The 12,249-nt window shown below is 29.1% G+C and overlaps 1 protein-coding gene across 1 annotated transcript; it reads right to left on the bottom strand.

Moving 5' to 3' along the window:
• Positions 1-3,606: 3,606 nt before the first annotated feature.
• Positions 3,607-6,771, bottom strand: LOC107634254 (putative galacturonosyltransferase 10). Its single transcript, XM_016337804.3, has 2 exons — positions 6,332-6,771; positions 3,607-5,342 (listed from the first exon to the last, which is right to left on the bottom strand). Exons 1-2 carry the CDS (start codon positions 6,497-6,499, stop codon positions 3,891-3,893), a joined length of 1,620 nt encoding a protein of 539 aa, XP_016193290.1. The 5' UTR covers positions 6,500-6,771; the 3' UTR covers positions 3,607-3,890.
• Between the last annotated feature and the right edge of the window lie 5,478 nt (positions 6,772-12,249).

Raw genomic sequence — 12,249 nt, 5'->3', positions numbered from 1 at the left:
TAAGTTTGTTATATATTTTTTAATTTAATTTTGATATAATGTTAGATGAAAAATTTTATTCATCTGTTTAATTATGTATTGTAATTAAAATATTTTATCTTTACTATTTTCAAAAATAAAAAATATATTCTAAATTAATAAATTAATTAATTTATTTTAAAATTTTATATGCAACACAGGTCCATATAATAGAACAAAAGATAAAAAAAATAAGTAATAAAGATGAATAAATTGAGAATAAAATAAAATATATAAAGTCATGAAGAGAAATATTAAATTAATACCTAAACTATAATTGTTTGAATTAAAATTTGTTATTGAAAATATCAAAAAGAAAAACAATGAAATTGGAAGATACATAGAGTCATAGAAAATTATATAAAAAGATATAGAGAATTTGAAATTTACTTTTTGATGAACAGAAAATGACTACTAGACAAAAAAAATGTTAAAAATATAAAAATAAAAAAATTTAAGAGAATAAAAGAGTAACAATACAAAAATTAAATTTAAGTAAGTTAAATAATAGTAAAAACAATAGAAAATTAAAAAGTTAATTTAAAACTTTAACCAATTGAGTGTAATTTATTTGTAGTAGGATCGTTTAAAATTTAAAACTAGAGATATATTTTTATATATAACTATTTTGGAAAAAAAAAAATGAAAAAGCAGTGGGGCAAGTGCCCCCTCATTGCCCTTACTGGGTCCGTGCCTGCTAACTACATGTAAACAGTGCACAGTACCTCTAAATAACATTTACATAGTAACTTTAACTAACATGTAAACAGTAAACAATAACTCTAACTAATATGTAAACAATAAATCTGTAACTCTAACTAACATGTAACCACTAACCAGTAACTTTAATTAACATGTAAACAGTAATTCTAACTAACCTGAAAATAGTAGTTTTAACTAACATATTATTTACTGACATAAAACTGAAAATGTCGTGGATAACGAATTGTACGGACGTCGAAAGACAGAAAAGAGAAACAAAATGAATTTGGAGGAGAGATTTGGAAGGAAAAGAATAAATGAGAATGACCCCACCACGTTTATATACTCTACCGAACTCAACTTAGAATTCGTCGGAGGTGCGGCAAACTCTATATAAATTATATACAACGAATTTGTCCCTAATACTAAAAAAAATAGTATTCTAAAATTTAAAATTTAAATATCTTATTTTAAAAATTAATTATTTTTTCATTTTATATTAGAAAAAAAAATCCTACAGAGATGTACATGCAAATATAAGTCTAGAGGATGATAATAATAATATCATATATTTATTTTTAACTTTCGTGATTCTAAAGCATTCCAATTATATACGTGCAATATTTATAAAAAAAAGCAATCATATACATGTAATAATTATTAGAATTTAATTCTGATATATTAATAGTATAAAATATTTTATATAGTCGTTTAATTATATTTGTTTTTTAAATGACTATTCACGCAATCAATAAAAAAGTAGTTATTTTTTCTGACATAATGATATATAATTAAATGTGCGTGTAAAATTATTTTAAACTAACAATACATCAAAATTAAATTCTAATTATTATCGTAAAAATTGATATAGAAGGAAAAATAGCTTTTCTTAATGTATAAATTTTTTATTTTATTTTTTAAAATGGTTGGATGCTTAATATGGTTTTATAGGCAAGGAAATTGAAAGAGAAAAAAAAGGAATGGGAATTAAATTTATTTATTATTTTTATCATTATTATTATTTAAATGAAGTGGTCACTGATGAGACTAGAAATGAACGGAGAGCAAGCCAAGTAGAAGACAACAATGGAAGCGAAAATGGTTTGGTGATAATTCCGCCATATTTTGTTGAGTAACGCCGGCACTGACTTTGACAGATTAGAGGACAACAAAAGAATTGAAAGCTTTGTATTATCATTTCCTTTGTCCTCAACTGGTTACTAGTTATCCACCAAAATGTATTCTCTCGTACTAAATTTTGGTTTGGTAAAATTTTTTGAAAAGGTGTTTATATTTTTTAAAAGTTTACATTTTTTATTTTGTATTTAGTACATCAAGAAGACTATGTGCATGTGCTTACACATTTTAAAAGATTGGAGAACTTCTGAAAACATCTAAAATAGAGTTTTTCAAAATTAGCTTGCGTTTTTTTAAAATTTAAAAGTTTAATATAACCTCATATGTTAACTAATTTTTAAATTTAATACTCACATTTATATCTATTATAATATTTTTAAATTTTAAAAGTTATTTTACCAAACGCAATTGATGTTGCTTGTGTTTATTAAAAACTATTTTTAATGATTTACCAAACATAAATGTTACCATTTTTAAAAAGTCATATTTTAAAAGTTAACTTTTATAAACTACTTTTAAAAATTAAAAACTTTACCAAACTAAGATTAAGCTACAAAATTTAGATTTCTATTGTGAAAAAGTCTTCCGAATATACATTACATGGCTAATATTGTAATTAATATTTAACGTAAAAAATTATCTAAAATTCTTTAAAATAAAAAGATTTGAAACTTAAATTAAAAACATATTCAAACTCAACAAAAACTTAATTTTAATGGGCTTGATAATAGATTTATTTGATAATCTATTATAATATTAACTGAAATTAACTGTTATAATGTTTATTACTTAGCATTACTCTTTTATTATTGATTGATAAAATGAATCTTAATATAAATTTTACAATAGTACTTAATCAATGAAAATATGCTAGATTTCATGGGTTATTGTGACCTGTGAGGAAGTATCGTAGCGAAATGTAATTAAATGCTGAATTTATCAAAAAGAAGCAAAACTTTATTATTTTCATATACAAAGTGATGGATCCCGTCAATAACATTTCCAAAAAGGGTTACTAAATTCGTCTTTTATGTTTGGGTGTAATCTTATTTTGGTTCTTAAAATTTTTAAAGTTTTTATTTAAATTAAAAAAAGTTTCCTTTAGCTTTAATGTAGTCCCATCGTGAAGTGTTAAATAATTAACGGAAGGTCCTATTTGACAGCAGTACAAGAACAAAGTCGATAATCTAGAGAACAAGTACAAGCTCTAAAGGCACAAAATTAACTGTGGATGTATTAATATATTTATTTATCATTATCCTTAGTTTTATAAAAAATATTTCATTTAAATTGTAAAAAAAATGATAAATAAATGTATTGATGCATCCACGGTTGGAGCTTATATTGTAGGACATTCCATTAATTATCTAGATTATCGACCTTATTCTTGTACTGCTGTAGGACATTTCATTAATTATTTAATTTTGACTTCTACATTGAAGCTAATTGAAACTTTTTTGGATTTAAATATAACACTTTAAACCTTAAGGACCAAAACAAAATTACGTCTAAACATAGTGGAACAATTTAGTAGTTTACCCTTTCTAAAACTATAAAGAAGATGAAACTTTAGTAATTTCAACTTCAAAATAAAGGGCACCAGATAACTCACCAACAAAATTGAAGACTTAAAATCAAATGTACTGGTAATTATATCCCTTCCATAGTTCCATGGCTACACATTCATTATTTGGTAACTCTAGTCTCTAGAGAAAGAAGAGAAAAATGAAAATTGTATATACACAATTTGAAAGAAAAGCAACTATTTACAAAATGAAAGTAGCACATATGAATATCCTTTGCAACCCAATTAACATTGGCCCAGTGGCCTAAAATTCTATAATGCCACATTAATCTGCATCTTTGATCAATCACTGAATCTCTAAACAAAATTTTCCAAAGCTTACAAATGTATCAAGAATGATTTGGCTACTACTATATTAACTCCTATCATCTCAAAGAAAAGAAAAAAAAGCATGAACATGAATAAACTGATTGGCTACTAGATTTTGCAATTCCTAATGTTTTGGAACTCAATGAAAGTTGCACTGTTGCAACAAAGGATGAGAATAATCCATGTATTTTTCCCACAAGGGCTTGTACTTTTCCATCCCAATCTTCAACCATGGTTTGGAGTTTCCATTGAAATGCAACACAGCACCCTTCTCTATCAACACAGGATCCACAGAGGTGTAGCCAAAACCCAACACATGCCATGATGGATCCAATGGCTCAGTTAATCCATAAAATGTTAACAACCCTGGTGGCAATGTTCCAAGTTTCCACAATGTTCTATCTACATTCTTTTCTTGCCAGTAGTGGTAGATTCCAGTTACATTCATTTTTCTCCATTGAACCAAATCAAACACATTCATCCCAAATGCCCAACCACATGCATCAGGATCAAAGTGTGCTCTAATTAAAGGATGTGAATAGTTCAAGTATTTATGGTACCTATGAAATGTCTCCATACATGTCTCAACTGCTCCATTAACATTTTCATTCAAATCAATTGAGAAAAGCTTAGAAAGATCCTTTTGGACCACGACATCATCGTCGAGGAACACCACCCTCTTTAGATCCGGAAAGACTTCGGGTATGTAGAATCTTAGGTGGTTAAGCATGGAGAGATATTTTGGGTTCCGAAACTTGATCGGAGTACTTCCATCGTCTTTGCTTCCTCGAAAGTAGTAGCTCTGGATCTCTGAGTCTTGGAGCTGCTTAAGCACAGGAGCATATGAAGCATTTAACCAATCGAAGTCTTCATACTTCTGAACTTCAACTGTCACACCACGAAAATCGTTTAAAGCAAACCATGCCTTCATAACAGCATAACTTATTTCATCCGTGACAATGTGGAAAACAATTCTATCTGGATTCTTAGAATTTTGCGCGGTCGAGTTGATTGCAACTGAAGTAGCAAGGATGTTATCAGAGAACACACAAAAGTGGTAAAGATTGTTGTCCCTAAGTTTCATGTCAGATTGCAATTTGTCCATCAATTTGTTCTGCAAATCGAAATTGTTTAACCATTTTGATGTCAACTTTACACCTAGGCAGTATAGGCTCTTGGGGACTTCTTCAGCAGCTACTTGTCCGTATTTCGAACTCTTTTCATTTACATAATTCATCTGTTCTTCAAGAGATTCAATCTTTGCTTTCTGTCTCATGATCATGCCTGCACTGTCATAATGGAGCTGCTGTGCCTGATACAGCAATGATGCCATATCATGAATCGCTTTCTCTGACTCCATTATTGTCAAGGGAGCGCGCCTGGTGGCTGCATTTGAGAGGAGAATCTGCAAATTTTGAATCTGGGAAGTTAAGGACAAAGCTAATTGGAGATTGTTACTTTCTTTGGCAATTACAACAAAGGCTTTTGCTAGAGATATTTGATCATTTAGTTGTCTTGCTACTGAGTCAGGGCTTAACATCTCTTCAGTAATATTAAGGCTTTCCATGATCCTTTCATTCCTGAAGTTTCTCTGCACAAAATAAATTAGAAGTAATTGATAAACAAAGGATAACATTTATACTCCTTAGTGTGTAATCAAGCATCTCATGGAGCTGAGTTAGAATTTAACCAAATTTATCTACTATTTTGTATGATCCACACTTTCTTCTTTCTAGCCAAATTTGACCATTCATCATTAAAATTCCAATATTAGATAAGAAGAATCCTTACAAAACATAGTGATTCTTTTTAGTTCTTATATTCATAAAAGGAAATGTAATAAAAACCAGTGCAAATATCTGGATAAACCAAAACACTTTTCATTGCATAAAAGATTCGTCGATAAGCTGATATTATATCATTGAAGCAAACTAAGGAAATTTTAGTAAATTTAGCAGAGAGTGATTGCAAGATATGAATTAACTCAGCAATTATGCTAAGTCTTTCATTACTTGCATGAGGGGGAACAAGTAGAACTTGCCTTAAATTTGTCAATTACTGAATTCTAATCTACATCGATTCCAAAATTCATGAAACCATGATGATCCTGATAATATACATTATGAGAAGGGAGAAAAGAGAATCATTTACTAAATATAAGAACACATTCTCTCTCCCTCTCTCTAAACAACCATATTTAGATCATAGTTACATGAAACGCAATATATTTTGGTACGAGAACGGGTACGTGGTACACTATATGTAAAATATTTTATGTGAAAAATATACCTATGATGTTCCAACACGCACCTAATCGGTAAATTCATGTAACTATGATATTCTAGATGACACACGACACTGTCACATGGTACATTATTCCAAAAGCAGAGCATCAATAAGAACAATTCAATCAGCTTGTCTATTTCATTGGAAATAATTCAATTTGCTTACCTTGTTATTTTCACTACACAAAGTTCTAGCATTCAAGAACACACATTAATAAACTTTAGTAGATAAAAACACAAATGAAACAACAACAATAATTTTTACGGGAAGAGAAAAAGGATAAAGTTGAGTTACCAAGGAGAAAGGGGGCATTGAGGTAGTACTAGTAGTGTTGGAGCCTTTGGTGGTGGTGACAAGAATATAAATAAATAAGAGAGCTACTACGCTACAGAGTGTCCACCACGCCACATCCTGCACCCTCCTCCTCACTGGCCTTCGAAAATCCGCACCTCTTCGCCTCATTGTAAATTCAATTACACACCCTGATAATATCTGCTGTTGTTTACTACTTCTTCTTTTTTTGTTTCCCGGAAAAAAGTGTCTTTTTATTTTCCGGGAAAACTATGGTGTTTGAGATGCAGAAGAGAGAAAATGGGTCAAATGAGGAAGATCCTATTTAGTAAGCACAGAACCATAGAGAGAAATAGATACAGAAAATGAAAGAGGAAAAAAAAAAAAACACCAACAACAACAATTAGAAATGGGTTTCTACCTGCCGGTGGGAAGTGTGGGACTGATAGTAAATGATTGCCAATACCAATTTATTTGAGTGAACCACGAAAATTGAGAAAAATTTTATTCAAATTTGTTAACAATAAAAATACTTTTTTTTTTTTTCTTTTAAAGATAGGAGACTCGAACCCGCAACCTCTTAAATGAATATGGAGAGACTATGCCATTTAAACTATTACTCATTAGCAATAAAAATACTTTTTAAATATTTTAAAATGTGATCAGAATAATTAAACGAGAAGTACTAGAGGCGTATTAAAATTAATTGTTTTAGACTATTATTTAGAGTTCATTTAGGAAGTAGCAAAAATTATTTCTTTCCTTTTTTTTTTTGAATTATGAAGAGTTATATTATGAGTATTTGGTATATTTTTGAGAAATACTTTTTGATTTCTCGAATAGTTAATTGAGAGTTTTAAGAAGTAGAAAAATATGACTTTTTTTCAAAAGTTATTTTCTTACTCTCATTACAAAAATTTTGACTTTAAAATAAAGGAGATCATTGTGTTATTTTCATTTTTAGTTTTGTAAAAAATGTTCCTGTTTTTACTAAAAATATTGATCCTCTACCATTATTTTTATTAAAAATATTAACTCTTTACTATTATTTTCACACAATATTTGATCTGCTAAAAATACTGACCTTCTACTATTTTTATACAATATTTCATCAACTAAAAGTGCTGACTTTCTCAATTTTCAAACCACTCAGAATTATTAAGAACTTTAAATGACGATAACAAGGGTATAATTCTACACATTTTTTCTGTGAATCTTACAAACTCATTCTCTCATCGGCACCTTTATTGTTACTTTTAAAGTTATCCAACAATTTTGAATTAGCATCTATTTATTTATAATATACTAAAACAGAATTGAATATAGTATTTTAATGTATTCTTAATCTTTTAACTTTTTAACTAATTTGATTTAGTCGAGTAGTTAGCTCATTCGTTCACTTAAGTAAGTGTTGAACGTTTGAATCCTCTCTTGTATATGCAGCAACCCATTAACTAACGCCAAACCTTTAAATAGATATGAGATCTATAGATATTCAGTGCAATTTGCTCACTACTTATCTAATTGAATTACTTTTTAATCTTTTTATTTCTAATTGAATTACTTTTAAATCTTTTATTTTTACTTCTCATGTACCTCTTTATTATAGCTTATGATTCTTTTTCATTTTTTTTTTCTCACTCTCATAATATTTATTTTTCTTTAAACTATTCTATAATTTTCATATTTTTTTACTTTTTATTTTTATATAAGATACTACTATATGACTTCAATGTTAATATTATTTCTCTTTATTAGGTATAAATATAATTCATCATCTTTTATACTTACTCTTTTTTATGATTATTATAGAGCATTAAAATTTAGAATTTTTTTCATTTTTTTTCTCAATTTTATGTCATTTATTTTTCTTTAGGTTACTTTATACTTTTTATATTCTCTTACTCTTTACTTTTATATAGGATATTATATGATTTCAATGTTAATGTTATTTCTCTTTAATATGTATAAATTGAGTAATAAAACATAATTCAACATCTTCTTTCATACTTACTCCTTTTTATAATTTCTATATAAATCAACATTCACTTCACACCTCTTCTTTATGTAACACCCTAACTTTTAGTACGATCATGAGGTGCTAAAAGTTAGGGTATATATATATATATATATATTAGGGGTGCACAGACCCGGCCCGACCCGAAGGCCCGGCCCGGTCCCGAACACTTTAAGGACTAATTTGGTGTGATTTCATCGGGTTTAGGGTCGGGTACGGGTCTCAAAAATAGACCCGGTCATTATTTTGGGTCGAGTCCGGGCCATAGCTCGGGTCACTCGAAGTCGGCCCGGTGGCCCGGTCATCATACACAATTAATATTTTGTGTTATTAATGATGGATCATGATTATTCTTATGTGGAATTTAAGTATTGTAAACCTTAATATTTTGTGTTATTAGTCATTATAAGACTATAAATTAATGTTTTATGTTTAGAATGCATAAGACTTTAGACTAATACATAAGATTGTGTTATTTGTATTGATTTAAATATTTGGTATTATTAGACAATATTAGTATTGATTGTGGTTATACTTTAGTATTGATTGTGGTTATGCTTTAATTTTGAAGAATGGTTGGTTCTTGTTATATTTTTCTAAGTGAATTTTACCATGTTAACTAATGGTTGGAGTCTTGGAAATTTGGATATTTTTACATGCTAGCTTACAAGAAGGTATCAACGTAATGTAATGTTAACGGCCCAGTTTTCACCCAGTTTTCACCCGGTATAATTGTGGCCCGAAAGTGTATTGATTTCATCGGGTCTAGGGCCGAGTTCAGGTCTAATAAATAGACCTGGTGTATATTTCGGATCGAGTCTGGGTCACATCAAACCTGGCTTCACCCGACCCATATGCACCCCTAATATATATAAAACTGAAACTGAAACGTGGTTATATATACATGAAACGTGGCATGTATGCATGTATATGTATATAATACAAATGACACCTAATGAAGCTTTTGATAACCACAAAGATTCAGTTAATATTATCAATCCATACTCATCTTCCATTTCCCTTCATTAATTACCAATTGAACTAAAAAGAAAGAGAGAGGCTGAGAGAGTCTCTCTCGAAGAACCGTGACCTTTCATGAGCTTTTAGTTCTGATTTCTTTAAATTCGTAACTCCAATAAAAAATTTAATCTGATAAAAGTGTTCGTATCCTCTTCCTCTACACGTTAGTGTTATTCTTGTCCGGTAGAAGTTGACAGTGACGTAGTTTCTCTTCTTCTTGAGTTCGGTCAATTGGAGTTCTAAGAGGCACAGACGATTCTGACGTTTTTTTCTTCAGCAGCTCAGTCAAAAAGTTTTTCCAGAATTTTCGTTGTTGTAATTTCTGTACGGAGGTAGGGTTTGGTAACTTTATAATAATTAAATGTGAGTTTGATAAATGAATGTTGATTTGGTTGATTATTGCTTGAATTTGAATGGGTTTATGTTAAACTATTGTTGAATTATTGTTGTTTGCTTGAGATTTTGATTCAGTTATGTATGAACAACTAGTTGGGATGCTTTAATTATTTTGGGAGTAAAAAATGAATTTTTTAAAAGCTTTAAGAAATATATTAACTGATTTTGAATTATTAAAGAAATATTTTTGCTGCTGGAGTCGGTTTGATTTTGGAAGCGGTTGGATTATTAATTGTTTTAAAGATTTTGGAGAATGTCATAAAGATGTGATTTTAGTTTTAAAAGAAAAAGAGAAGATAAATCGGCACGTATATTTATGAGAATGATTGAAAGGTCACGAGAGGGTGACAGAAAGTAAATAGTTATGGTGCCGATGTGAAAGTGTTAAGTCGTGGGCTTTGTTTTTGAATGGTTGTGCGGGGACGCCCGTGTGTATGGAATGGCTTCCAGGAGAAAGTGACACATGCTTCAGCTGGAGAATCAGCGCCTGCAAGTACTTGCAGAGGTCATGTTCGGTATACTTCAGCTGGAGAATCAGCGCCTACAAGAAGTGGAAACTTGCAGAGGTTATGCCGCTGGAATGCCTTATCTGACTTGCAAGTCGGATTGCGTCGGGTGCGGGTCGAAACCGACAAATGAGCTCATTACCTGTGATAGGAATAGACATGCATCATGCTTGTTTGCGCATATCTCTGTGCTATGTAACTCTGTGATTGTGTGTGTGCGCTGCATGACTGATTGGCTTCTGAGTTCTTTTAATATTCATGCTTATAAGTGTTTTGTTGTTAGTTGCGGTCGGTTAATAATGGCAAAATGAACTTAACTTCTAACCCCAACCCTACTAAGAACTTCCCAGTTCTTACCTCCTATCTCCACCCCTTTCAGCTACAGGTGCAAAGGCTCATTGTCAAGCTGCGAGAGCACAGAGGAATATGTTTATAAGTTGAGTTGTTAGGATTTATTTTCCCCTCGCCTTGTTAGTTAGAGTTTTTAGAGGGGTAGGATTCGTTTTTAGGAATCTTGAAATAAGTTCATGTATTTAATACTATGTGAATATATATATACTTTTGCGATTTAGTGGTGTAAAATAAAGTATCTTTTCGTTTTCTTAATTAAAGTTTCGGTTCGTATTCGCGAAGGCTTAATATTAAATAAAGATAGTATATAATAAAAAGGTTTAGAGGTAAGTAGCACTCGAACTTTTAGTACGATCATGAGGTGCTAAAAGTTAGAGTGTTACACTTTATCTCCTCTTCTCATATTATAATATCATGCCACTTATTCTTTTTTCTCCATTTTGGCATTCTTACTAATATTTTGCACAAGTATTTAAAGAATTAGGTTGATGACCACAACTCGTTTTTTAATTTGCTAAACATATGTATTAGGTAATAAATTCCTAAAACACTAGACCTTTACATACAAGGTTTTGGTTTTTTTTTTTTTTTTTTTTTTTTTTGTCTAATTATATTTATTAGTTATATCATTTATATATCATTTTTTCTTTAAACAATTTATAATTTTTAATATTATTTAGTTGTAATAAGTTAAAAATATATGATACTATTGTGAGTCATGAAAAATAAAATTAGAAAATAGAATGTTAATTTCAATTATATATCATGTACTTTACAATTTCTTTTTAGTTTTTCCATTTTTAGTCTAACTGTATTCATTACTTATATCATCCATATATCACTTTTTTTTTTCCTTTTCACCATTTACTTACTTGTAATATTATTGAAAATATATAGTATTATTGTGAGTCATAAAAAATAAAATTAGAAAATTTGCTTACTACTTATTTAATTGAATTATTTTTTAATCCTTTTGTTTCTAATTTAATTATTTTTAAATTTTTTATTTCTATTTCTCATGTGCCTCATTATTATAGTTTAAGATTCTTTTTTATTTTTTTTCTCACTCTCATGACATTTTATTTTCCTTTTAGGTTATTCTATAATTTTTATATTCTTTTATTTTTTACTTTTATATAGGATGCTATATGCCTTCAATGTTAATATTATTTCTCTTTATTAGGTATAAATATAATTCATTCTCTTTTATACTCAATTTTTCTTATGATCACTATAAAGAATTATAACTTAGGATTCTTCTTCATTTTCCTTCTCACTCTTATGTCATTTATTTTTCTTTAGGTTACTCTATACTTTTTATATTCTCTTACTCTTTACTTTATATAGAATACTAGATGGTTTCAATGTTAATATTATTTCTCTTTAAAATATGTATAAATTGAGCGATAAAACATAATTCATCCTCTTCTTTCATATTTACTCCTTCTTATATTTTTCATATAAATCAACATTCACCTCATACCTCTTCTTTATCTCCTCATTTTACAAAATATCATGCCACTTATTCTTTTTTCTTCATTCTTACTAATATTTTACACAAGTATTTGAAGAATTCGGTTGATAATCACAACTCTTTATTTTAGTTTGTTAAACATATGTATTAGGTAATA

Source organism: Arachis ipaensis, chromosome B3 (genome assembly GCF_059453495.1).
Source record: "Arachis ipaensis isolate K30076 ecotype BB chromosome B3, ASM5945349v1, whole genome shotgun sequence".
Classification (NCBI taxonomy): domain Eukaryota; kingdom Viridiplantae; phylum Streptophyta; class Magnoliopsida; order Fabales; family Fabaceae; genus Arachis; species Arachis ipaensis.
The sequence above is the reverse complement of the archived record's forward strand: the minus strand, read 5'-3'. Positions and strand labels throughout refer to the sequence as shown.